This window comes from Salvelinus namaycush, chromosome 2 (genome assembly GCF_016432855.1).
Source record: "Salvelinus namaycush isolate Seneca chromosome 2, SaNama_1.0, whole genome shotgun sequence".
Lineage (NCBI taxonomy): Eukaryota > Metazoa > Chordata > Actinopteri > Salmoniformes > Salmonidae > Salvelinus > Salvelinus namaycush.
In genome coordinates this window covers 44635039-44658895 of record NC_052308.1, presented here as the reverse complement: position 1 = coordinate 44658895, position 23857 = coordinate 44635039, and the positions used below count along the sequence as shown (strand labels likewise).

General features: G+C 42.7%; 2 protein-coding genes across 4 annotated transcripts; both read right to left on the bottom strand.

Annotated features, from left to right (window-relative positions):
- Positions 1 to 9845: 9845 nt before the first annotated feature.
- Positions 9846 to 13553, bottom strand: LOC120063764 (tumor suppressor candidate 2-like). Of its 2 annotated transcripts, none has more exons than XM_039014060.1 (4): positions 13400 to 13553; positions 12661 to 12945; positions 12153 to 12273; positions 9846 to 11205 (listed from the first exon to the last, which is right to left on the bottom strand). In XM_039014060.1, exons 2-4 carry the CDS (start codon positions 12813 to 12815, stop codon positions 11140 to 11142), a joined length of 342 nt encoding a protein of 113 aa, XP_038869988.1. In that variant the 5' UTR covers positions 12816 to 12945; positions 13400 to 13553; the 3' UTR covers positions 9846 to 11139. The 2 variants fall into 2 exon arrangements, with proteins under 2 accessions (XP_038869988.1, XP_038869994.1); XM_039014066.1 differs by lacking the exon at positions 13400 to 13553 and adding an exon at positions 13227 to 13382.
- A 175-nt stretch (positions 13554 to 13728) lies between these two features.
- Positions 13729 to 23577, bottom strand: rassf1 (Ras association domain family member 1). 2 transcript variants are annotated; one of them, XM_039014043.1, is made up of 7 exons: positions 23450 to 23577; positions 21349 to 21944; positions 19220 to 19353; positions 16241 to 16345; positions 15725 to 16013; positions 14963 to 15078; positions 13729 to 14788 (listed from the first exon to the last, which is right to left on the bottom strand). In XM_039014043.1, exons 2-7 carry the CDS (start codon positions 21719 to 21721, stop codon positions 14639 to 14641), a joined length of 1167 nt encoding a protein of 388 aa, XP_038869971.1. In that variant the 5' UTR covers positions 21722 to 21944; positions 23450 to 23577; the 3' UTR covers positions 13729 to 14638. The 2 variants fall into 2 exon arrangements, with proteins under 2 accessions (XP_038869971.1, XP_038869977.1); XM_039014049.1 differs by lacking the exons at positions 19220 to 19353; positions 21349 to 21944; positions 23450 to 23577 and adding an exon at positions 18016 to 18444.
- Between the last annotated feature and the right edge of the window lie 280 nt (positions 23578 to 23857).

Genomic DNA, 23857 nt, shown 5'->3' with positions numbered 1-23857 from the left:
CGTTCTATTCAACGGGAAATGGGCGATACATTTCGAAATTGACGTCAATGTTTAGGCTACTTTGTCTTACGGATCAATAAAACATCTATGTCAGTGGTCTAATGAATGGGGGGGGAAATGTCTATGTTAAAGCAATACTAATATCTTTCTATGGCTTTTTTGGTTTGATATTTGCTTCCGATTACACCCCTTAAATTTCAATAGTGGTTTAGTCTTCCAATTTCGCTGAGGAAGGGATATCACTGGCACTGCTTGAGCTGAACTACTGTACAACGACTACTAGCTAGCCTAGTAATAACAGCATTACAGTAGTGTGGATGTCCACTTTAAACGAGCATATAAACATTATTGGCGGTAGATGGCTTGTTAGTCTGTGTGTGTGTTATAATTCAATCACAATATTGTAGTCCTTACTGATAATTTTCTGGGAACTGAAAAGCTATGTGATCATAGCTACTCGTTACAACTTTTCACAACTTTTCAGGAAACTGCAATAAAGCTTGCAGCAATAAAGCGTACAGCTGTGTAACTACATCCTTTCATCCACGGTTCACCCCCTAGAAAGCAGGATGTCAGCTGCCTTTGAGTTTGCTGTGGACATAGCTGCTGTTCCTGAAAGAGTTGGAACCACTGACTCCCGGTGCTGACTCACCTGGCGGGTTCAAAAAAACGTAGATTGGGAAAACTTCTCCCGTGGGTGCTGACCAAGCATATCAAAACCTAAAGCAGGAAATTCTGTCTCTCTTTCTCACTCTCTGTTTGCTTCTTCACAGATGCCATTTCAGTACAGGGAACACAGAAGACCAGACCATTTTAAGTGATCTGTGATACCTAAAGGTATCTTAAACAGGGCTTGCTTTACATCAGTGCCATGTGTATCTGTCTGTAGGCTAGTCTGTCTGCACTGAACGTCCATGGTTGAAAGCCTTGCTCTTTGCTCCTCTCTAAGCCCTGTGGAGTGAGCAGTAATCGGGGCTTTAGTTTGGAGTTGCTACTAACACACCTGGAGTTAGCCTACAGTAGTAGTGAAGCCTCTACAGTAGAGAGGGACTGCGTTATTGCTGCTTTCATTTAGCAAAATGCAATCAGTGCCATAGTATGCCACCCACAGCTAGGCAGCTATTGACACAGATGTGTGCCACAGGAGGTTGGTGGCATCTTAATTGGGGAGAACGGGCTCGTGGTTATGGCTGGAGCGGAATCAGTGGAAAGGTATCAATTACATCAAACACATAGTTTCCACTTCTGAACACGACTGTCTCCCGTACATAGAACACACACACACACACACACGCCCGTATGCACACACGGACACTCACTAACTCACACACACATACACACACACATTAAACATATATGAAAAAGCTGAAAACAGTTGTTAGAGGAAATATTATCTAATTAAAATTACTTTACGCATTGAGGCCTGTGTGTGGTATTGTTAAAAATGCATTAACGTGATGTGCCTCCTGTCATAGCAGATAACACACACTGTGTCTGAAATACAGCTGTTAATCATGCTGGGATAACTGATTCAAGGAGTAGAGCACATCATTTTTTATAAGAGTTAAAAAAAAATAAGAACGCAGACAAATATGTGCTACAAATATGTGACCCTGTAATCAGTTGTTGAATGAATCTGTCTCCCACTTACCCAACAGAGGCTACAGTCCTTTTCCTCTGAAATCTACCGAAGAGGTATGTGTAGTATAGACCAGTTGCTCTCCCCCTTATAACATTGGCTTAAATGTCTTGGGTCCCCCTGCATTGAAAGTCCTTTGAATGTGCCAGTAGGTCAGGCAGAGGTGCACTGCCTCTCTCTCTATGTTAGAAAAAACAGCCTTACATCTTATTTCAACCTTTGGCAGACCCCACCTCTGTCCCTCCCCCATAACCCTGACAACCTGACCCCAGGCTCATGAATTCAATAAAATATACCACTCTCACCAGGGGCTCAAACAAACCAAGAGGCACTTCCTTTCCTCTCACGCTCACAAGTAAATTCAGATTTTTCCCTTCATTTATGAGTAGACTGACAGGTTGTTGGACTAGGTATTGGACTAGGTATAAATTCTATGAAGCATAGAGATACTTATTATACAATACAAATTATTACAAGACAATCCTCAAAGGCACAAACCCTACAAAAATCCTGTTCGTGTATTAAGGTACATGATAGAGTTTAGCTTTTAAGCCAGGGGTTTTCTTTGTTTTTGTCACTGATCAGCTGACTGCAGGACGACCCAAAGCATCTCCCATTGTCCAGCTATTGACACATAAGACCTCTGTGGTAGGAACATTGCCACTTTGTGCTGTAATGTGTTGAGCCCTATATAATAGTCACTTTCTCATTGAGTGATAGACCCTGTCCTCAGTGTGTCCCTATATACTGTAGGCAGAAACAAAAGCTGCTTTTATACGCTGGGCATAAGCAACAGTTCCTAGGCCATAGGTCAAAGGCAGCTTGTGAATAATCATTAGTGCCAGTTAGTGGAGTGACATGGGTTACGGTAAAAATAGGGTACTACTCAAGGTATTAACTATGTTAATTATTATCATCAAGTTCAGATCTTCAACAGGTTGCTCAGTCTGAACTTTATGTAGGTTTTAGCAGTACCTTTGTACTAGTCTTGCACTACCAGACATCACACCATATTCTAGTTAGTTTCTATGGATACATTTAGAACGACTGGCGTCAAGACTGCCTTGTTACAGACGTTCACTGCTAGTGATGGTAGTAATTATCCCTTTCTCTGCCGTCACCATATTTAACATTACAGAACTATAGGATAGAATTGGGAAGAACCTCTGGATGTCTCCAATCAAAATAGTTTGCATTCCACTTTTGCAAAATGTAATAGTTTTGAATTCCACCCCTGAAGAGGTAAACTGAGACGAGATGGGGCCAATTCAAAGACTCCTGTCCATCTGTCCTGCATGGGGAATTTGACCTTTGACCCACTGGCTATACCTTCATCTGCATCCCCATAATACCACAGCCCTGTGAGGACATAAGAGATGGTCAGGGATAACAGAAAAGCCACATGATGTAGAGGAAAATGGCTCCTTGAATCCTTGTCTTTCCAAATGGCTCCTTGTCTTTCTTTGCCTTTCGTTTGCTTTAATATCCTTGCATTTCCTGATGTGTTTACATTCGTTTACAGTTCGGTTGGCTCCAGTCCCACCCACAAAATGTGTCATGGTAATTCCCTAAATGCAACATTACGCAAAATTCAGTGGAATGACAACTACAAAACATTCTGAAGGGAGTGGCTTGCTGACAGCCAGAAAGAAAAAAAATATGATTCCCTTCTCAGAAGTGTGATTCTAGAAGTACTTCTTCTTCCCTGAACTGAAAGAAAAATGTCCTCCAGGGAAATGGACATGAGTTATTTTCCGTGGTTGACACAGACATGCTCAGGAAAGTGATATCACAACTTAAACCTTCTACCTGCCCTTTTGATCATATCCCCACCACCTTCTTCAAAACAGTTTTTAATTGCATAATTAAAGAAGTGCAAGCCATTGTTCTTCACTCCCTGTTCACAGGCACTTTCCCCACTGCACTAAAAACTGCTATGGTGAAACCCCTTCTGAAGAAATTAAATCTGGATTATTCCGCTCAGCTCTCTTTCGGCAAATCAACCCCAAAAAAACAGCAAATGTAGTTTTTTTTATTCCAATCTGGTTTTCGGTGCCCACCTCAGCACAGAGACAGACTTAGTTAAAGTGGTAAATTTATATTAGAGCCAACACAGATGCCAAACCGCTCTCTGTCGTAGTCCTGGATTTAAGTGCTGCACTCGACACTGGTGACCATGATGTACTTCTGTAAAGACTGTAGAGGTGGGTTGGCCTCTCTGGTCCAGTTCTAAATTGGTGTAGGACCTATTTAAATGGTTGATAGTTTTTTGTACTGTTCAGTTGACATATGTTACCCCTTGGCAGCATTATCAGAAAGTACGGCATTGATTTTCACTGCTGCACAGACGATACACAACTTTACATTTCTGTGTCACCAGAGGATTTTAGCTCCGCAGATAAATGATTAGACTGTATTAGTGATTTAAATACTTCGATGGCTCACAACTTCCTCCAGCTAAATCAAGACAAGACAGAGGTACTTATTATTGGAGCCAAAGCACAGAGGGAGAATCTGGCCACACATCTGAATTCACAAGCAATAAATATAAAACACCAGGAAATAAACCTAGGTGTCATTTTAGATACTGAACTCAAAATTTCAAATCACACGCTAGGAATGTGACCACCTGAGGAACATTGCCAAGGTGTGGCTGTTTCTATCTCAGGCTGATACAGAGAAACTCATCCATGCTTTTATTACAAGCAGGCTTGACTACTAATGTAATGATCTCCTGTCTGGCCTACCCAAGAAAGCCATTGATCTACTGCAAAACATACAGAATGCTGCAGCACGGGTATTGACCAAGACCAGACGGAGAGCACACTTTACACTGGTTTTAAATTCTCTGCACTGACTGCCTGTTAGTTTTTGAATTAATTTTGAGATTTTTCTATTTGTTTTTAAATCAATCCACGATTGGCTTTGCTTGTCCTTAGGGTACTTTTTTAGTCTCAGTTTTTATCGTTACTTTTTTATCCTCTTGTGTTGGTTATGTAGTAAATACTTCTGTTTTTATTTTCATAGTTTATTTATGTTTTTTTCCTGTGAAGCGCAATGTGTTGCATTCATGTCTGAAATGAGCTATATAAATAAAGCTTGATTTTGATTTGAAGTTGGTTGGATGTCCTTTGGGTGTTAGACCAATCTTGATACACACAGAAAACTGTTGTGTGAAAAACCCAGCAGCGTTGCAGTTCTTGACACGCTCAAACCGGTTCACATGGCACCTACTATGCTACCCAGTTCAAAGCCACTTAAATATTTTGTCTTGCCTATTCACCCTCTGAATGACACACATACACAATCCACGTCTCAATTGTCTCAAGGCATAAAAATCCTTCTTTAACCCGTCTCCGCACCCTTCATCTACACTGATTGGAGTGGATTTAACAAGTGACATAAATAAGGGATCATAGCTTTCACCTGGATTTACCTGGTCAGTATGTCATGTTTTGTATACTCAGTGTATATATAAATATATATATATATATATATATATATATATATATACACTCACTGGCCAGTTTATTAGATACACCACCTTGTTCACGAAAATGGATCGCTCCTACAGACAGTGAGTCACTTGTCCATGGCTTGCTATATAAAGCAGGCAGACAGGCATCGAGGCATTCAGTTACTGTTCGATTGAATGTTAGAATGTGCAAAACTAGTGAACTAAGCAACTTCGAGCATGGTATGATAGTCAGTGCAAGGCACTCTGGATCCAGTATGTCACACACACGACAGTGTCTAGGGTTTACCGAGAATGGTGATACATCCAGTCAGCAGCAGTTCTGTGGTGGCGAAAACAGCTCGTTGATGAGAGAGGTCAAAGAAGAATGGCAAGAATCGTGCAAGCTAACAGGCGGGCCACAAACAGACAAATAATGACGCAGAACGGCATCTTGGAACGCACAACTCGTCGATCCTTGTCATGGATGGACTATTGCAGCAGACGACCACACCGGGTTTCTAATGTTTTGTGCACTTGGTGTATATTATGTGTGGGAAAAAGCTATATGGTTGTATAACAGCCAACATGAACAAATAGGTCACTCATGTTCACTTTCGGCCCAAAGAGAATTTAGGGCTTCTCGAAAGTCCCCCACAGAAAGATTCAACATTTCAGAACACACCAAAACTTTCCATTTCACCTCTGCATAACCCTTCACCCAACCTCTGGAATATTATTCCAGCTTTGAGGAAAAGTGCAGAGACATCAAAAAAACACTTCACCGCTGTTTCATCTCCCTCCTGTGACGCAGTATACACAGCGACTCTTCTCAGAGTTTTTTGTAGTCGGTAAAGAAAGAAAAAGAAAACGTGTATAAAAGCAATAAAGTGGAGTGGATCCTGACCCAGCATTCTTTTATCCTTTAAGCAGAACAATAACTCAGACAGCTCTGCATGAGGAACAATTCCCATGGCATGAAGTGGGCATGACCATTCTGCTGACCCTTGCACACACACTCAATACACCTTCAGATGGTCAAATAACACAAAACATAGTTTTGAAAAAGACACAGGCTTATTTTAACACCTTTCAACTGAATAATATGTCGTGTAAGTTCTACACATGGAACACTCAAAGTCAATCTTAAATGAATCATTGTTTATTAACAGCAAGCTGGAGAGGTCACAGTCAAACTTAGATGCATATAGTACCGGTCTGAAGTAAGCTCCACCGGGGCAGTCCCGTTAGTTCTCCTATATACTGCTTATTCATTATTCATAATTAATTCATCATTAACATTTGGTTCATGCATGTGACCGACCAATAGCTCACGAGGCTTCTTCTCTCCAAACTGAGACCTTGAAACTGAGATATCCCTTTTGTTCTCAAAACAAGGTTCTGGGCATACTGCCAAATTGCAGATACTGATAGTGAGGATTCCTCCCAGGCACATTTAATCAGTCACTTGCATGAACACAGAAATTGGTTATTAGAAAAGCACAAACATACAATTTTCATCACACATACATAAGTGAAAGGTGTGTGAGTGAAAGGTAGCCCCACAAATACAAACATTCACATTCATACCCACACCCCTGGTGAGAGTTGCCCTCCGCTGTTTCCTGTGCAGTAGTTGGGGTCACTTATTCCACCATTTGGACGTCAGTGACATCCTCCCCAGGTTGCATTTTCTCCTCTCAGCATATCGGCACAGGACAGGAAGAGGCCCCCCAAAACAACAGGAACATTAGTGGGTTGTGGCTGCTGTGACAGTGTGACACCGACAAACGCACGTCGGCACAGTACCCGTTTGTGTGACACCAGCCAAGGACATGATGCCACACACTGCTGCTGAAGATACAGTACTGGTACTGCCTGGGCACAATCTTCAGCTGCCAACTGTGCCAGGGTCAAGGGAACATTCAGACGAAACCATCTTGTGTAAACACGTTAGCGATTCAAAGCCTTCAATAGTTCCATAATGTGAAATGCAAAACAATGTCTCTGAAGCATGTCGGACAAATCTAATGCTAACCTCTGGAGTAAAATAAGGGTTCAGGTCAGAGCCATTTGTGATCTTAGTGAAACGGATTCTATCTATGCAACCTACTATTCACTTTTCATAGACACAATATAGTGAATGACAGTGACAACTTTTCAAGTCGTGCATTCCAGTCTACATATGCTCCGATCAGTGGGAGAGAAACTGCAGCAGCAGCCTGTGGCATGTAGCCACTGCTCTGGAGTTTAATGAAGTCAGTGTAATTACTGTGGTGTCATCTGCTAGCAATCAGACACCATTTACAACAGAGAACGACATGCTATATGCAGCACACACACACACACACAGGTAAACCCCCTTACCTGGAATATCAAACACACTGACATAGTGGAAGGACCACTTGAGAAGGTACATAGAATGTGTAAAAACACAACCTCACATTGATTGATGAACTCCATCCTCCCCTCCCATGCACCCTACCACTGTACCACCCTGGTTGTCAAACTAAAGTTAAAGGACTTGGTAAACATTGCAGGCGACTGCCGACTGACTGATCTGCAAATCACCTTGCATCCTATTCAGTATTATTTGTAGATCAGTCAGTCAGTCATAATTTATTGAAAATGCATCATGTCAGCTGCAATGTCAAACAAGCTCAATCACTTCCCTAACAGTGCATTTCATATTATGGCTTGACACTGCAGGAGTCATCTGTACCCAGAACCCAAGCACAGTCATGTCCAGAGCCTTCTGTTTACATAGAGACATACGGTATTAGAAGGCTCTGCTGATGTTCAGCTAGATTTGACCACTATCTATACCTCTTCCATTGAGCTCATAGTTAACTGAGGATACAGGTAGCAATTTATCAGACAAAAGCATATAAAACAGGCTTACATGGGCCCATATGGCACACGGTCCCGTGTAGCTCAGTTGGTAGAGCATGGCGCTTGCAACGCCAGGGTTGTGGGTTCGTTTCCCACGGGGGGACAGTACAAAAAAAGTATGAATGTATGTACTTGTAAGTCGCTCTGGATAAGAGCGTCTGCTAAATGACTTAAATGTAAATGTAAATAAATTACTCGATTTGAAACTCCCACCCCTTACCCAATTAAAACCCATCTTGCTGTCTCCAGGGAACTCAGCGCCTGTCTTCGGAACAGGGATTAACTCAAGGAAATGAGACTGCAGGGGACCAGTGTGGGAGAGTGGCCAATAGGGGCTGTGAAATCCAATTAACATCCCCCTGTGAGGCAGGCTAGAGAGGTGTGTGTCTGTGGACATGGTAATTCAATAGAATGTGCCTTGGTGAACATGAACATGCTCTGGCCCAATGTTGATCTTTCAGGGAAAGGTCTGGAAGTTTATACCTGTTAGATAAGGCAAGCTTCCTACACTTCAATACAACTGGCTGATAATGGCTGATAATACAATCATCTGGAAATGTCCCTTAGAGCAATGCTCTCATTGGTTGGCCAGAACAATGTGGTTGTTGGACATGAGCTTACCTGGTCTCATAGCATTTAATATTATTCTGTATGTAAATCCAAACTTATATGTTATGAATTCTAGCTAGGTGCCAAATGTTAGCTAGGCTAGGGGTTAGGCTTAAGTTTAGGAGTTAGGTTAAAGGATTAAGGTTAGCTAAAAGGGTTAAGGTTAGGGGAAGGGTTGGCTAACATGCTAAGAAGATGCAAAGTAGTAAGTAGTTCAAAAGTTGCTAATTAGGTAAAATTCTAAAGTTGTCCATGAGATTTGAACTCGCAACCATTGGATTGCTAGCCGTTTGCCACCCATCTACCCCTACTTTTGTTTTTGCCTTAAGTAACCATCTGTCTTATGTAACCATACCAAACATAACATATCATACTAATTTGAGTGTCCTGGATTTACGTTTACTATGTTACGTCTAGTCTAAGACCAGGCTGGCAGAGATAAAAAATAAATAAAAAATCTCCTTTCTTTTGGGGTCACAAGGGGAAATGCTTGAGCCAATCACTACTACTGGAGGTTAAAGGGAAATATCAAAGGTTCTGCAGAATCAAATGACTTATAAACTGGGTAGCTTGGGTCCTGGATGCTGATTGGCTGAAAGGTATGATGCAAAATGACTTGTTTACTGTTCCAATTTTGTTGGTAACCAGTTCATAATAGCAATAAGGCACCTCTGGGATTTGTGGTATATGGCCAATATAGCACAACTAAGGGCTGTATCCAGGCACTCCAAAATTGCATCCAGAAACTCCTTATGGAGGGTGTGACTCAATTGTGGAGCTTCTGGACACCAAATCTAGTTCCGTACCGCATCGCCCTGCGCCTCACAAATGTAACAATGCGGAGAGCTGCGTTTCACTCCACATTGGCATGATTGGTTGACGGTAGGTGGGGACAGTATGTCCTGTATAAACACAAACTCACTTCCTTGACAACAGCTCTGCGAAGCGCAAGTATGAACGCCCGAACTTCTGCAGATGCCCGCATCGCAGTACGGCCAACAGACTCCGGAATGACCATAAATCGGCTTTTATACACGTCAGGGGCAGAGGACACAGAAGTTCCACGGTTGAAATTAGGGAAACATTGGCAGCCCGTTTACACTGGCAGCCCAATTCTGATCTTTTGCCCAATTATTGGCAAAAGAGCTGATTTGAACAGTAAAAAAAAAAGAGATCAGAATTGGGCTGCCTGTGTAAACGCAGTCTTTGTGTAATGGTGCATGGAAGAAATAAAAAGGGACAGACACACAATTAGATACATTTTGAGTTGTGATTTATTTTTTTAAACAAAGCCGTTGTATAACAGTTATAATAAATTAACAATTAAATGTATCGCCCAAAGCAGCGAAGGAACAGGACTTTCCCAGAGAGACTCAAGTCAATGCTTGGACCCATATTTAAAAAGCGGCTCGGAGTAGGATTGACTATAATCTCAAAGGGTTAACACTGATCCTATATCAGCACCTACTCTGAGACGCTTCATGATTAGGATTGACCACCACAGCCAGTCAATCAAACACGTCACACCTTTGCCCCAGCTAACACACCAGACTCCAATAATCAACTAATTATGATCTTCAGTTTAGAATGTTTAAATCAGCAGTGTTTACTAACGATGGGGAAAAAGTGCGACACCCCACTTGCCCCCCGAGGACTGGACGTAAAATGTCCATTAAAATGTTCCTATACCGCTGACCTCAATTTTGCCCTAATGGGTTAAGCCCCATCATTACCCCATCCAAAGTAGTTGCAAAATTCCAGGAACTTTCAATAAATTCCCTGGTTTTCAAGAAGTCCTGGTTGGGGGATTATGGATTTCCTGCCCATTCTGGGAATCTTCCAACAGTGATTTCTGGAAAACCAGGAAATTTATTGAAAGTTGCTAGAATTTTGCAACTCTACTTTGGATGCTCTGAAGACTGAACAGGTAACGGAAAATCTCACACCTTAATATCTGTTCCCCTCGCTGCTCCGTACAGATGGTAAATTCACTCTAGGCCGGGGTTTAAAGATATAGGACCTCCGGCCTATTCTGAGAGACACTACTCTACTTAACAGCCCATGGGTCAATTGGCCTCTTACATTCTCCTTACAAAGTACAGTGGATCATCCTACCAGAGCACACTAATGCGAGACAAGCAGACAAGGAGACACATTGTCACATTTCCTATCCACTAACACACAGGACCTGCATTGTATATATTGAATAGGTTGAGGGTAGCGCGACCAGAATGATGTCTTCATCATCATCCATCTTTTACAGATCACTGATGGGACTTCGTGAGTGACCACTCACTACTGTGTGTTGCGCAACTGCACACGGGCCACACTTTACAGAGCCGCATGTCATGCAGTCTCAACACGTGTTGAGCAACAGCACATCTGTCCTCACAGGTCAGGGCGCCCCGGCCAAACATCACGGGGAGACCATGGCCGATTAGAGGAGGGTAGGGCTTCAGGGTAAAGTATAGGTGGAGGGGGAAACAAAGGGACCGAGTTGACAGTGGCTAGTCAGTCTGGTCTCAAAACATGGAACCAGGCTTCCTCAAACCTCACAGAGAACGACCGGGAAATCCACATGGATGCAGGGGTGATCCAGCTTTATGGTTCCCTAGAAGGGAAAGGAGACAGAAAACACAAAACTAAGCACATGATCATTCATTATTTACCTAGCCCGTAACATTCAGAGATGTGATCAGGATATTGCCGTATTGAATATACTGGTTTGGGGACGGGACAATTTAAATCATGCATACTAGATGACTAGAGGACGACATCAGAAAATAATGGAATTCATGTTTAACCCTTAACAGTCTGAGCTGGGAGAGGGGGTTCTACTAAGCTATATGTAATTGTTTTAAGAAGGTCATACCAAGGATCATATAGCTATTTGATTTTGAATTTTAAGACCCCTTGAAGTATCAAAAAAATATAAAACAAAAATGTTTGCCTTACTGCTATTAGCACAAACAAACGCATTGAATAACATTCACTAGATGGAACAAATATCTAAAGGAAGTTATTTTTTTTAAAGTATATGTATTTAACCCCTTGTTTTTGGAACTAACTCATTAAAAACATTTATTTTATTTTTTTACTGGTACTTTACTGGTACCAGGGGACCTTCAGACAAGCCTTCGGGCGTCCTAGAGTCTCACCTTTCCACAGAGGTCATATTAGTGTGTAGGCCAAACCGTTCGGACGCTACAGATGATTGTGAGAACTGATTTTCAGGATGTCTCATGGTCTGACAAACACTGCTCTAGCGCCGTCACCTTTCACGGATGATGCGGAAGTGTGACATGTGCAGATTGAGGCTCATCCAATGCAACAAATCAAATATCTATAGCTTAAACTGACAGATATGGGGATTTTTATTAATGCTAATTACATTTCCGCAGGGGAAAAAAATACCGGGGGTGTATTCATGAGTGCACACCATAGCAAGCAGTTTCTATTGGACAAATTCAGGTAGGACCCCCATTTCATCCTGTTCGTTTCCTAGTGAATACACCCCTGAATTTTGTATTCTGACAGTTTGAGAGAAGGGCCTGTTACCTGAGGTATGAGATTTTTCTGGATCTTCTTCAGTTTGGCCCTCCTACGGCCATTCTTCATCACAACTGTCTCCTCGTAGAACTCGTGGGCCAGGTCTCCATCCTCGTCAAAGTACAGGGAGCTGAAGGCAGATAAAGGTTACTGCTGGGTGGGGTCCAGAGAAATAAGAGCATGACAAATGTCTACCCAGTACAGATGTTGCATGGTTAAACCCCTCCTGTCGCTCACTGCCACACTGAGCTAGAAAGGAATGTCAAACATGTGCCATGTGTTGATCTACGTACACCCAGAGACACAGACCTAGAGCTACTGACATTGTGGGGTGAAGTTTCTAGAAAGCTACACTATAAAAAGGGTACACTATTGTGTAAGTGCACAATATTGGCTTCAGTTTAAAGTTGAATTAGGACATTCAAATCTTGCTCAATCCTGAGATGTGACTGGTCTTCTGACTTGTAGCATGTGCTTTATGTTATGATGACATAGCTACTTGTGATGCTATACTTACCTCCATCTGGTAAACACGAAGGGCGTCCCATTTCGGAAACTTCGGAGCCTTGCCAGCGACTGTTCGTCGACTCCCTCTTTGGTCGGATCACCATCACCACTGCCTGAACCTGCAAAAGGCCAATAACCTTTGGTTTTGGAGCCACTCCCGCCCATCTTCAACTGTAGGACATTATTTTCTTGGCCGGACTGCACCCAGGAGAGATGTAGCGAGTTGATGCTCGATGTAGGTGTTGACAGGTCTTGAGACAATGATGTTATTTATAAAGTAGAAGACAGTAGGTAGCTACAATTTAAAGGAATTACAGAGAAAGGAAGTTAGCAGCCGTTGATGAATGGTGACATGTTTCTCTGGCAGCTGCTGTTTGAACTAAAAATCATATTAGCCAGATTACATGGAATCTTTAGCATCATCTGCTAACTACATGCATACGTTAGTTATTAGCTTTCAAAACCAATTAGCTAGCTAGCAATGCCAGCTAACGTTATCGGTTAGCGACCTGTTTACAGCAGTAGCATTTCATATCTGAGACAGGTTGAAGTCTTGAGTTGGTTGGCAGAACATACCATCGTGTCTGTGATATGGTAGCTGAGGGCCTTTTAGAATATCAGATAGCTAACGTTAGCTAGCTACAAAACTCCATACTTGCTGTCAAGGTAACATTAACCAGCTAGCTAACGTTAAACGTCTCCCTTTGATTTAGGTTGCATGCTTGCAAGAACATTCACTGTCGACATACCGAGTAATTTCAGCTTGATGTCAATTAGTCGTATTTTATAACTTCCTTAGACGCCGAATGTCTTCGAAGCACAGGTAGCTAACGTTAGCTCTCTCAAACTGAAAATGCTAGTCACCGTTTTTACCCTCTCCCTCACTTCCATCATATGGAGGGCATGTACTTACGTCACTTCCCGTCAGTTTTTTTTATACAGAATGGAAGGTTCGAGAAAGTTCTTTATGATGAGGAAAGAGAGAGCAGATAAGAAAAATAATAGCCTACTCTAAAGTGGGCAATGTAAAACATGACAACAACACTGATAACAAAATAAAGATTCAATGACATGTAGATCATGTGTTATATTTTTATTAGAGGTGGATGTATGAACACATTACAACATAGATTCTGTTCCCTAGATATTTCATTCCCATAATAAAACATGCATTAAAAGCTAATTAAAAGTTAACAGGATTTCTCTGAGTAATTAGGGCAGATGGCTTCCCAGAAAGCTGGGCCATGTTCAGTAGGAAGAAAACGTTTTTGAAACGGGGAGAGACCAAAACTGTCCCAGTAAGAACACAGAATTTTGTTTTCAATTGCAAAACATTTTGCTGCAGTATGCTCTACTGAACACAACCCTGGTCTGCAACAGATTGACATGTCAGACACATTCAAGGATCCTGTTATTAATTACAAAGGGGAAATATGAGAGTAACAACAGCTCAATACAGTTACATCTTTATTTACCGAATCCTCCCCACAACAACTGAGCAGCAACATACAATGTTCCCAGTGAAAAACTCCAGTTCTCCAGTTAAGCAGTGTCCAGACCAGGAAATCTCCTAGGTGTCCAGTCAATGACAGTATCGTCTGTCCTCATTCCTCAGATAACTTCCTCCTGTCCTTCACAGTAATGCCCAATCCAGGCCACACAACACGTAGCAGTAGCCTACTGGTTTGCACTAAATAGCTCTACTCTCTCTCCTAACTTGCACTGCTATTACCCTGTCTGTCTCAAAGACGTGTTCATGATTGATCTCTGACTTCCGATGTCGCCCCCTATCTAACCCCCTATTGGCCCTAGTTGACCTTCACAGCTGCAGGGGTTGCTGTGCTGTGCTCTATCTGCTACAGCAGGGACAGCACTAAAGACATTTGAACTTTGAACTCAAGAGTGTCATTGTGTGCCATGCTCCTGGTGGCCGCTGGTCAACAGTGTGTATGCCTCTCTACCATGATGTCACCCATCATGCCATCACATCAGCCGGGGGTGGTGATGCTGGCCATGGCCTCCTTCATCCTATCCCTGGCCAGAGCGTAGCGCTTGACTATCTGCCGGACGTGCTCCTCTTCCTCACGCTGAAGGATCCGCAGGAAATTACGCAGCTCAGGAAAGCTGAATGCATCCCACTGTGGGAGAGAGAGAGAGCAACTCAAAGAGTAAAGTTACATAATCACTGTCAACACTTTTCAATGCACATCATTTCAGTATTGAGCATACAAGAGCCTTAATGTGTGTGTGTGTCTGTGTGTGTGTGTGTGTGCACGTGCATGTGTGCGCGTGTTTTAGAGGTGTGTACTCACATTGACCTCCCCCGTCTCATTCTCTTTCAACACCAGACTGAGGACTTTCTCATTGGGTCCGGCACACAGACGCAGGTGGAGCGGCCTCTCGTCATCAGACAGCTTACGAAGGTATACTAGAAAAGTAAAAGAAAGAAAGAGACAAAGGAGAGAGAGAGAGAGAGAGAGAGATGGGAGGAGAGAGAGAGAGATGTGAGGAGAGAGATGGGAGGGGAGGGGAGAGGGAGAGAGATGGGGGGAGAGAGAGAGATGGAGGGGAGGGTAGAGAGAGAGATGGGAGGGGAGGGGAGGGGAGAGAGAGAGATGGGAGGGGAGAGAGAGATAGGAGGGGAGAAAGATGGGAGGGGAGAGATAGAGATATCAGGGGAGAGAGAGAGATGGGAGGGGAGAGAGAGATGGGAGGGGAGAGAGAGATAGGAGGGGAGAAAGATGGGAGGGGAGAGATAGAGATGGGAGGGGAGAGAGAGAGATGGGAGGGGAGAGAGAGAGAGAGAAAGGAGGAGAGAGATGGGAGGGGAGAGGAGAGAGAGATGGGAGGGGAGAGAGAGAGATGGGAGAGATATCAGGGGAGAGAGAGAGATGGGAGGGGAGGGAGAGAGATGGGAGGGGAGGGGAGAGAGAGATGGCAGGGGAGAGAGAGAGATGGGAGGGGAGAGAGTGACACTGACACTTTATTACATTGTGTTTGGTATCATATTGAGTGGAATGATTTGAGCATGTTCATGACAGTGCATTTAGGTTACATTGCTTACGGACACTCACTCTGGTTTTCACGTTCGCTGCGCTCAAACAGAGCAAACTTGGCAGGGTTGTCCACCACGGTGAACTTATTGAGCAGGGCCTCTATGACCTCACGTGCCCGCGTCTGGGAGCTTATGTGCAGGTGTTTGGCCGTGTCTTTGGGGAGGTAGAAAGATGTCCGGTGCTTAATCTCCCCCTCCTGTTGTCCCTCTTCCTGTGGTGAAGACGCCTTCCGAGCGGGTGGGAGTGACACGGGCCGAGTCAGCTTAAAAAGGACCCTGATGAAGCCAGTGTATGATCGGTCTCGGTTCTGAAAGAGGGATACAGGAACACAGTCCTTAGACGGATTGTCAATGGACATGTCAATACAATGTGAACATAACGTGCCTCAGGAACTCAAATTTTAACTTACAGATTACCACATACGTACACAGGAAACAGGACATTATTTACAGCAACTCATCTACAGAATGAGGTTAACTGGGGATTGTTGTTGTGTACATTTGTGTGTGTGTGCATGCAATTACAATCCCTTACCAGCACCATGTAGAGATTGCTGTTGATCTGAGCATTATATTCCTTCACCTTCTGCTGGATGTCACCGACAGACAGCACTTGTTTCACCCAGTCAATAGGTTCAATCTTAAATAGAGGAGGAAGATGAATATCAAAACCAATCTTCCATGACCTATAGTCTAGAATCAAAATCCAAAGCTCACTGACTATCCAACCACAAGATGTCAGCAGAGAGACTACTCTACAGCTTTATCACAAACCGGCTTTATCATCTCCCAAATAGTTTTTAATGAAACAAGCTATTGGTTTAGCCATGTGGTAAGTCAACGTGGACTATGTCCGTTCTGCGTACAGTAGCTAGTGCATGGTACTGTATTACAATAGTACAACAGCCTATGTCCTCTGGCATAACGTTTTCACATAACACAACCTCTCTTTCTGTACAGTAATCAGCAAGTTCACTCCCTTGGGTTTAAAGCCAGATACATCAAGCAGGAAGCTGTGTCCAGCCTTGCTCTCTCCCTACCAAGCACAACTAGCAAGAACATCAGGAAACCCCGCCTTCCACAAGAACAGAGGAGAGGAAGTCAGTGAGGACACACACACACACACACACACACACACACACACACACACACACACACACACACACACACACACACACACACACACACACACACACACACACACACACACACACACACACACACACACACACACACCCTACACACACACACAAAGGTTAAATATAGGCTTTGGTGGTATATATCTGCCAGTTCCAACCACCCTATTAAGAATTTCCACACAGTATCACAATATCTCTTTGTACCAATTTTCCAGTGTGTCATGCAAAAACGGAATAATTACCATCTGGAAAAACAGCCATTTACAAATGGGACAGTGTAAAGCTTTGTAAGCACCCCATTTGCACATACCTGCATATTACCTGAGAAAACTCTGTAGAGTAACAGAGTTTCTGTGTGTGTGTTACTTTCTTGCATCAAATGGCAATAGTTTGACAACATATGTAATAGCCTAGTAGATAGCCATAGGGTAAATTTGAGACTGTTGTAGGCTAGTGGCCATGACATGACAATATGCAAATGAGCTGAAAACTGTACAGTTTGAAACTATTGTAGCTAATTTATTTAAGTGGTAGCCTATTACTCAGCGCGGAATGAATATGAATATGTTACATGTACATATTGCCTAAATTACCTCAACTACCTCATACCTCTGCACGACTCAGTACCGGTAGTCCTTGTATATAGCCTCGTTATTGTTATTTTATTTTATTACTATTTCCTTTTTTTCTTCTTATTTTCTTCTTCTTATTATTATTATTAACTTTTTAACAGCATTTTTGGGAAAGGGCTCATAAGTAAGCATTTAACGGTATAGTCTACACCTGTTGTATTCGGCGCGTGTGACAAATACAATTTGATTTGATAAACTCATGCATTATTCAAATATTTGAAGAGGACAAAACCTATGGGACAAAAGCCTCATCTCCCTTCTCCCTATGATTCATTAACATATGTTTAAGTCACTGTATTACACAAATGAGTCTAGCAATGTACATGTAGAAAATCCTATTAGGCCAGCTACACTTAGAACTGAAAAAACTACATTATTTTGACAACAGACTATGAAGACTATCAACAAAGACATTGCACAAACTTTTAGGCTACATAGTCATTAGAAAATAAAGGCAAATATGATTTGGGGGATAGTACGTTATCAACTTGATAGACCAGACTTCTCTTGAGTTTTTTTAATTGCCGCGGACGCCTCACCTTTTTCCTTTTGACTCTGATAAAGGATGTGCGCGCTGTGAAAAACTGCTCCAGCTCCGAGTCCGAGTCATCCTGGCTACAGTATCCGCTGCTGGTCGTGCTGCCCCAAGTCATCTCAAATGATAGGTTCTTTTCCATTGCCTCTTTTAACGCCATATCTCTATATTACAATATTAACATATTTGTGGATCCCATCGCCAATTTTCATCAGTGCTCACAATCATAGCCTAGCTAATTCATTAATTAATTATATCCACCCGAGAAAAACTTTGAACTGGAAAATTTAACCAAAAGCTCATCACTACACGTTCTAATATTCTACCATTCCCACTACTACTCTACTCGTTCCGTTATATCAGTTCTTCACATGATTTAGAATTGATGGGGAGTACTATGTGGTTCTTGAGTCCCACCCATTGCCCCTTCCAGACCGTGAAATTAACAGACTGAATAAGCGTCTAACCCCTCCCCCTACTGCCATCATACGCGCAAGCCCCTCCTTGTTTCTCGTGAAAAATGTAGCAAGTGGAAAGTCCAGCTGTGACAGCAATTGGTCATGTGGCCATCGTCCAGACCACACCACAAAAACAACAATAGTCAAACTACAACAAACACATTGGACTGTTCTGGCTCCTGTGCTGTCAAGAAGAGACTAGCCTACACATCGGCCTAGAAAAATATGTAGCAGAACAGACGTGTTGAATAATATATTAAAATGTGTTGACTTTATTATTTGATGCTTTATGCATGTAAGGATAGGTTTTTTCTCTGATTCAAAAGCTGAACAGCTGTTTTATTGTGATGTTGCCAAGCAACATCCTCCTCTCCACCCCTCTCCTAAATTGCTTGATGAGTCTCTGGCTGTCCTGGCAGGCAGTCTCAGGAGGAAGGCAATACAATCTCTTTCTCCGTGAGCACATGGCACTAAAAAGCAGTAGGCCTAGACAACCCCCCCCTCCCCCCACACACATAGAGACAAATCACAGGAACGTGTTCTGTTGGATTAGTACAGACCTTGGACCTTGGTTTATCTCTACAATACACAAACACTACATATTGTAGCCCCTTTTACCCCTTCTACTAACCGCAACTATATATTATGTTCTGCATGAATTCCCTCTCCTTTGTTGAAATAACATTTACAATGGAAAGGAAACTGACAAACAATAGAGACACACTGCAACACCTTGTATCTCTTACTCACCACATCCACGTCAGTGTCTGTCTCTACGGTGTCTTCAGAAACATCTGTTTGGTCAGTAGTGAGGAGTCTACTATCGGTGCTGCAATCCAACTGGATAAAGGGTCGACACTGGAAGTGACAGGTGTAACTGCAGTCTTTGGGGAGAGAGAGAGACAGAGAAGACAGAGAGAGGGAGAGAGAAAGAGAGAGAGAGAGAGAGAGAGGGAGATGGCTCACGTGAGGACTAGAGGATGGTCGATTGCTTCAACCATTAACATTCACACATTTTTGATCAACCATTTTGCCTCAAATTGGTTTATTCTGCCAATCATCATTCATCTTGTGGATGGACACTAAGGGGTTTTAAGTTAACTGAATTCACCCTCCCAGCCTTCTCATGATGGTGTGGCATTGGGGTCAGCAGCAACACAGTAAATATAGGTCGTCACTGCCCCCTGCTGTTGATTCTGCCCACCACATCAACCGTGAATGAGGAGACTCTTCACCATGGGTCGGTGTTCTAGGGTCAGTGTTCAAGGGTAGTAAACTACACGAAGTTCAACTAGTAATTTAACTACATTTTGCAGTCGTTTGGTAGTAGTTGAACTAAAATTAAATCTAGGTAGTGTTTTCAGTAGTTAACTACTTGTTTTTGCCATGTAGCGGTGTAGCTACCTACTGGAACTGAAAACTACTTTTTTTTTACTAAAATAAAATATTGTTGAAGTAGGCAATAATTTCCTTTCTTTTTTTGGCATCAGACGTGCCTGATTCTCACTTAAAACATAACTGTTGTGTTTAACAGGGTAAATGACACATTCTGTTAACATATGACCCCAAAGTGAAGTGTTCTTGTAATTTGTAGTCTATGACATTTCAGATTTACATGTGATAATTTTTCATGAAGTAGTTTGGATGTGGTAAACTACTTTTTCAAAGTAACTTTAGTTAAGTAAACTCTATTTTTCTAAAGGGTAGATTTAGTGTATCTTAACTTCTTCCAGTGTGAAGTAATTGGTAGCTTGTAAAACTCTCCTTTGGGGGGCTACCGAGTGGCGCAGCAGTCTAAGGCACTGCATCTCAGTGCTAGAGGCGTCACTACAGACCCTGGTTCAATTCCAGGCTGTATCACAACCGGCCGTGATTGGTAATCCCATGGCCCAGCGTCGTCCCGGTTAGGGGTAGGCCGTCATTGTAAATAAGAATTTGTTCTTAACTGACTTAACTAGTTAATAAAGGTTAAGTAAAATAAAAGCTATATTTTCAGAGTAGCTACCCAACACTTTGTAGGGCGAAGTTACCCCTAGACACTGATCTGAGGTCAATTTTGAATTCGGGGGCCGAAATATGATTCTAGATCTCTATGAAGGGAAACTTCAGCCCGGAGCCCATTAGTAGCACTGGGAAGCGAGACTAATGAATGAGTGGCTTTGACTATACAGTTTACTGTACTCAGCCCCATAGTACCTACACATATTTAACACATATACATTTGAATGCTGTTGTAGATTCAGAAATGCATGCAGTCCAACGACTCTTTGGGAAGAAACTTTATCCCATGCTCACGTGGTCCCTAACGCAAAAAAAGAAACACCAGCCCCCCCACAAAAAAACCATAATTAAAGTAACTTTTGGATTACCAAAACGTAATCTGATTACTTTCTGTTACTATTTTTGATTACTTTCCCCTTAAGAGGCATTAGAAGAAGACAAAAAGTCTCTGACTTGTGGTCAGACTTGCTCAGGTGGAACAAATTTAAACTTGCAACTTTTTAAAATGCTGATTGAATGTCATTGAGAAAACAGAAACCTGTCATGACATATTTTTTCACAAACATCCTTTGTGTATTTAAAAGTCATCTAAGGAGTCATCATCTAGTTTAAAAAAATATATCTGTAATCTGATTACAATATTTTTGCTGGTAATCAGATTACATGTAACGGATTACATGTAATCCGTTACTCCCAAACCTTGAAAACACAGACAGTGATCATACACGCGCACACATACAAAAACACACACACACACACACACACACACACACACACACACACACACACACACACACACACACACACACACACACACACACACACACACACACACACACACACACACACACACACACACACACACGATTGGTACTCACTAGCACAGCTCAGGCTCTGTTTGTAAAGGCCCCAGATGAATTCACCACACAAATCGCACCAGCTGATCTGAGTGTAGCTGCAGGGCTGGAAGTCATGTCCCTTTCCAACCTGACCTGTGAACCACGAGGGTCCCTCAACACTCACACTGTCCCCCACCAGCCGGACCACGTGGCTGGGCCTCTCCGGAGCCCTCACCTGCCTGGGGGTCAGGGGCGCTGCTGGGGGCAGAGAGGCTGGTGGGTCTGGTGCCAGCTCAATGCGATCATTCAGGCTGAGGTCTTTCAGCTCAATCAGCTCACACTTGGACATGCCATTTACCCAGGCAAACAGCCGGGCAACGGCTTGTGGCGGCTCACTTCCCATGGTTCGCATGGACTACACCCGGCTCAGTCTCGCTGGCACTAATCCATCCACTGGCCGTCGCAGCATCTGTATTTAGATCTTTGACCATGTCAGATGAGGTGATGTCTATGGTGCAGAGAAAGTGTTGACTGAGGCTATCTGGGTTTAGTCCATCTCCGGTGTGATGTGTAATGTGCCAGAACAGGTGTCCATGGAGTCCTCTTCAGGCTCTGTCATAGACCAAGCTGGTTCTCTAAATCAGAGGGAATTCAAAAAAAGGAATCATACCGGAGTTCTATAATAACAATTAGACTTCATCACATCTCAGCATTATTCTGACTGCAGTCTATACCAGCTGTTACAATTATTCCCTTCACCATGCCATCACAGGCCTCATTTGTATCCACCAAAACTAGAGAAACATTTCAATTATGTTTAACACTTCAATAGGCAACAAAAGTTGTTGGTAGAATACAGCTGGCTCTGACTACCACATATATATATATCCTATAAATGAAAAAAAACAGGAGATTAATATTTCTTGGCCAAAGCTAGAATTAATAAGATTATATAAAATGTGGGACAAGATGACTAGTTTAATCCTGCATGAGAGCGCAGCGGAGAGCATAGCCTTTGACATGACAGAAATATGACAACATTGCAGGCCACCTGTGTTCCTGTGACTGTTGGGAAAGAGGCACTCAGCAGGGATTGACATGAGGGAAAAACAATACTTGACTATAGACTGCAGACAAAAAAGGCACTATTCTACTAGGGAATGCATACAATTGAGAGGGTGAATTACAATAGCCTATCCATTGCTATCCCAAGCATGTGCAGCATGCTCATTTAGGCCAGTGGTTCCCAACCAGGGGTACTAGGACCCCTGGGGGTACTTGGCCTATCCCTATGGGATAGCTGCGAACACTCATGGGACCCTAGCCCTACTGGTAAAATGCACATGAGGGGGTACTTCAGGTAGGGGTACTCCGGGCAGAGCAAAATGGAGTTGGAAACCACTGATTTACACTATAGGTTCTGTATATAGAATAAAGGGATTCCTTCCCTCTAAATTGAAATAGATATATCTCAGATAAAAGAGGAGCCCTGACAGAGGACACCCTAAATCCACTGGTGCCCTAGCTGTGACCAGGGCAAAGTACCTATCTTTTTAATATTAGGAATGCAGTTCATTTCAATATGTTTTCTCCCAACCCAAGCTGTTGTTGAAACTTTTCGTTCCCCCTTCAATGCACCCTTTTTGTGTCTCTTATAGACTAATTCAGTGACACAAATAAGAACAAGAGCTGCACGGATTTACACCTGGCCAACTGGGTCACCACTACGTGCAGCGCAGCGCAACAACTATCCACATTGGTTACAAATTAGTTACACAGACACGACCATATTTGCAGCGTTTATAATAATGACTAGACTAAAATATAGCCTATGTGTATTGATGTTAAATTGTAATTTACCATCGGAGTTGTTATTGAGGTCATCACATCGAAGATTATTAGGTAGCCTACAGTTTCTATGAACTTAATTTTATTAAAACTATCCTATACATCACAGAACAGCACTATTATCGATGACCATGTTAATAACGACCAGTTAACTACCAGTTTCAATCCGACCGCTGAGCTCTCCGAGGGACCGGGTTTACTGACACAGGTTTACTGACACCGCGCGCGACCCAACATGATGCACCACAAACAGCACATTTGTAAAAATGTATTTTCTACCCAACTAACTCACCTCTCTTCGTGTCCACCTCCTCATTGTTGGTTAGGCATTAATCGTGGGTAGCCTACATTTTGACTGGGGTCCAAGGTTGAGGTCCATAAATTCGTTTTTTTCTCCCCTCAAAACTGCCTGACAGTCACTCTCTTCGATGTTTGCGCATGCACTCTGTAGCGGTCAGATTACTGCTGCCTAATCCGGTATTTAACTGTCGTGTTTCATGTTGTTCCTCAATCTTCATGCCATGAAGGCTGTTCTCCATCAAACAAAGCAAAATGTTTCTATATGTGGTATTTATATAGACTAAATTCCTAGAAATGATGTTAGTGCTCACATGAAACAAATTGTAAATGCATGCCAGTGGGGAGCTGTCCATTGCTGAAGTTGCTGAAATCGATCCGCAAGGTGTGGGAGAAAGTGAGA

Bases quoted from the DNA above. Each gene is read 5' to 3' on its own strand.
- LOC120063764 (XM_039014060.1), bottom strand. From the start codon at position 12,815: ATGGGCGGGAGTGGCTCCAAAACCAAAGGTTATTGGCCTTTTGCAGGT. The intron at 12,274-12,660 runs GTAAGTATAGCA...ATCTGCCTTCAG, and splicing joins TTCGTGTTTACCAGATGGAG to CTCCCTGTACTTTGACGAGG. The intron at 11,206-12,152 runs GTAACAGGCCCT...TTTCCCTTCTAG, and splicing joins AGAAAAATCTCATACCTCAG to GGAACCATAAAGCTGGATCA.
- rassf1 (XM_039014043.1), bottom strand. From the start codon at position 21,721: ATGCGAACCATGGGAAGTGAGCCGCCACAAGCCGTTGCCCGGCTGTTT. The intron at 19,354-21,348 runs GTGAGTACCAAT...CTCTCCCCAAAG, and splicing joins ACAGAGCCTGAGCTGTGCTA to ACTGCAGTTACACCTGTCAC. The intron at 16,346-19,219 runs GTGAGTAAGAGA...CCTCTATTTAAG, and splicing joins CAGACACTGACGTGGATGTG to ATTGAACCTATTGACTGGGT.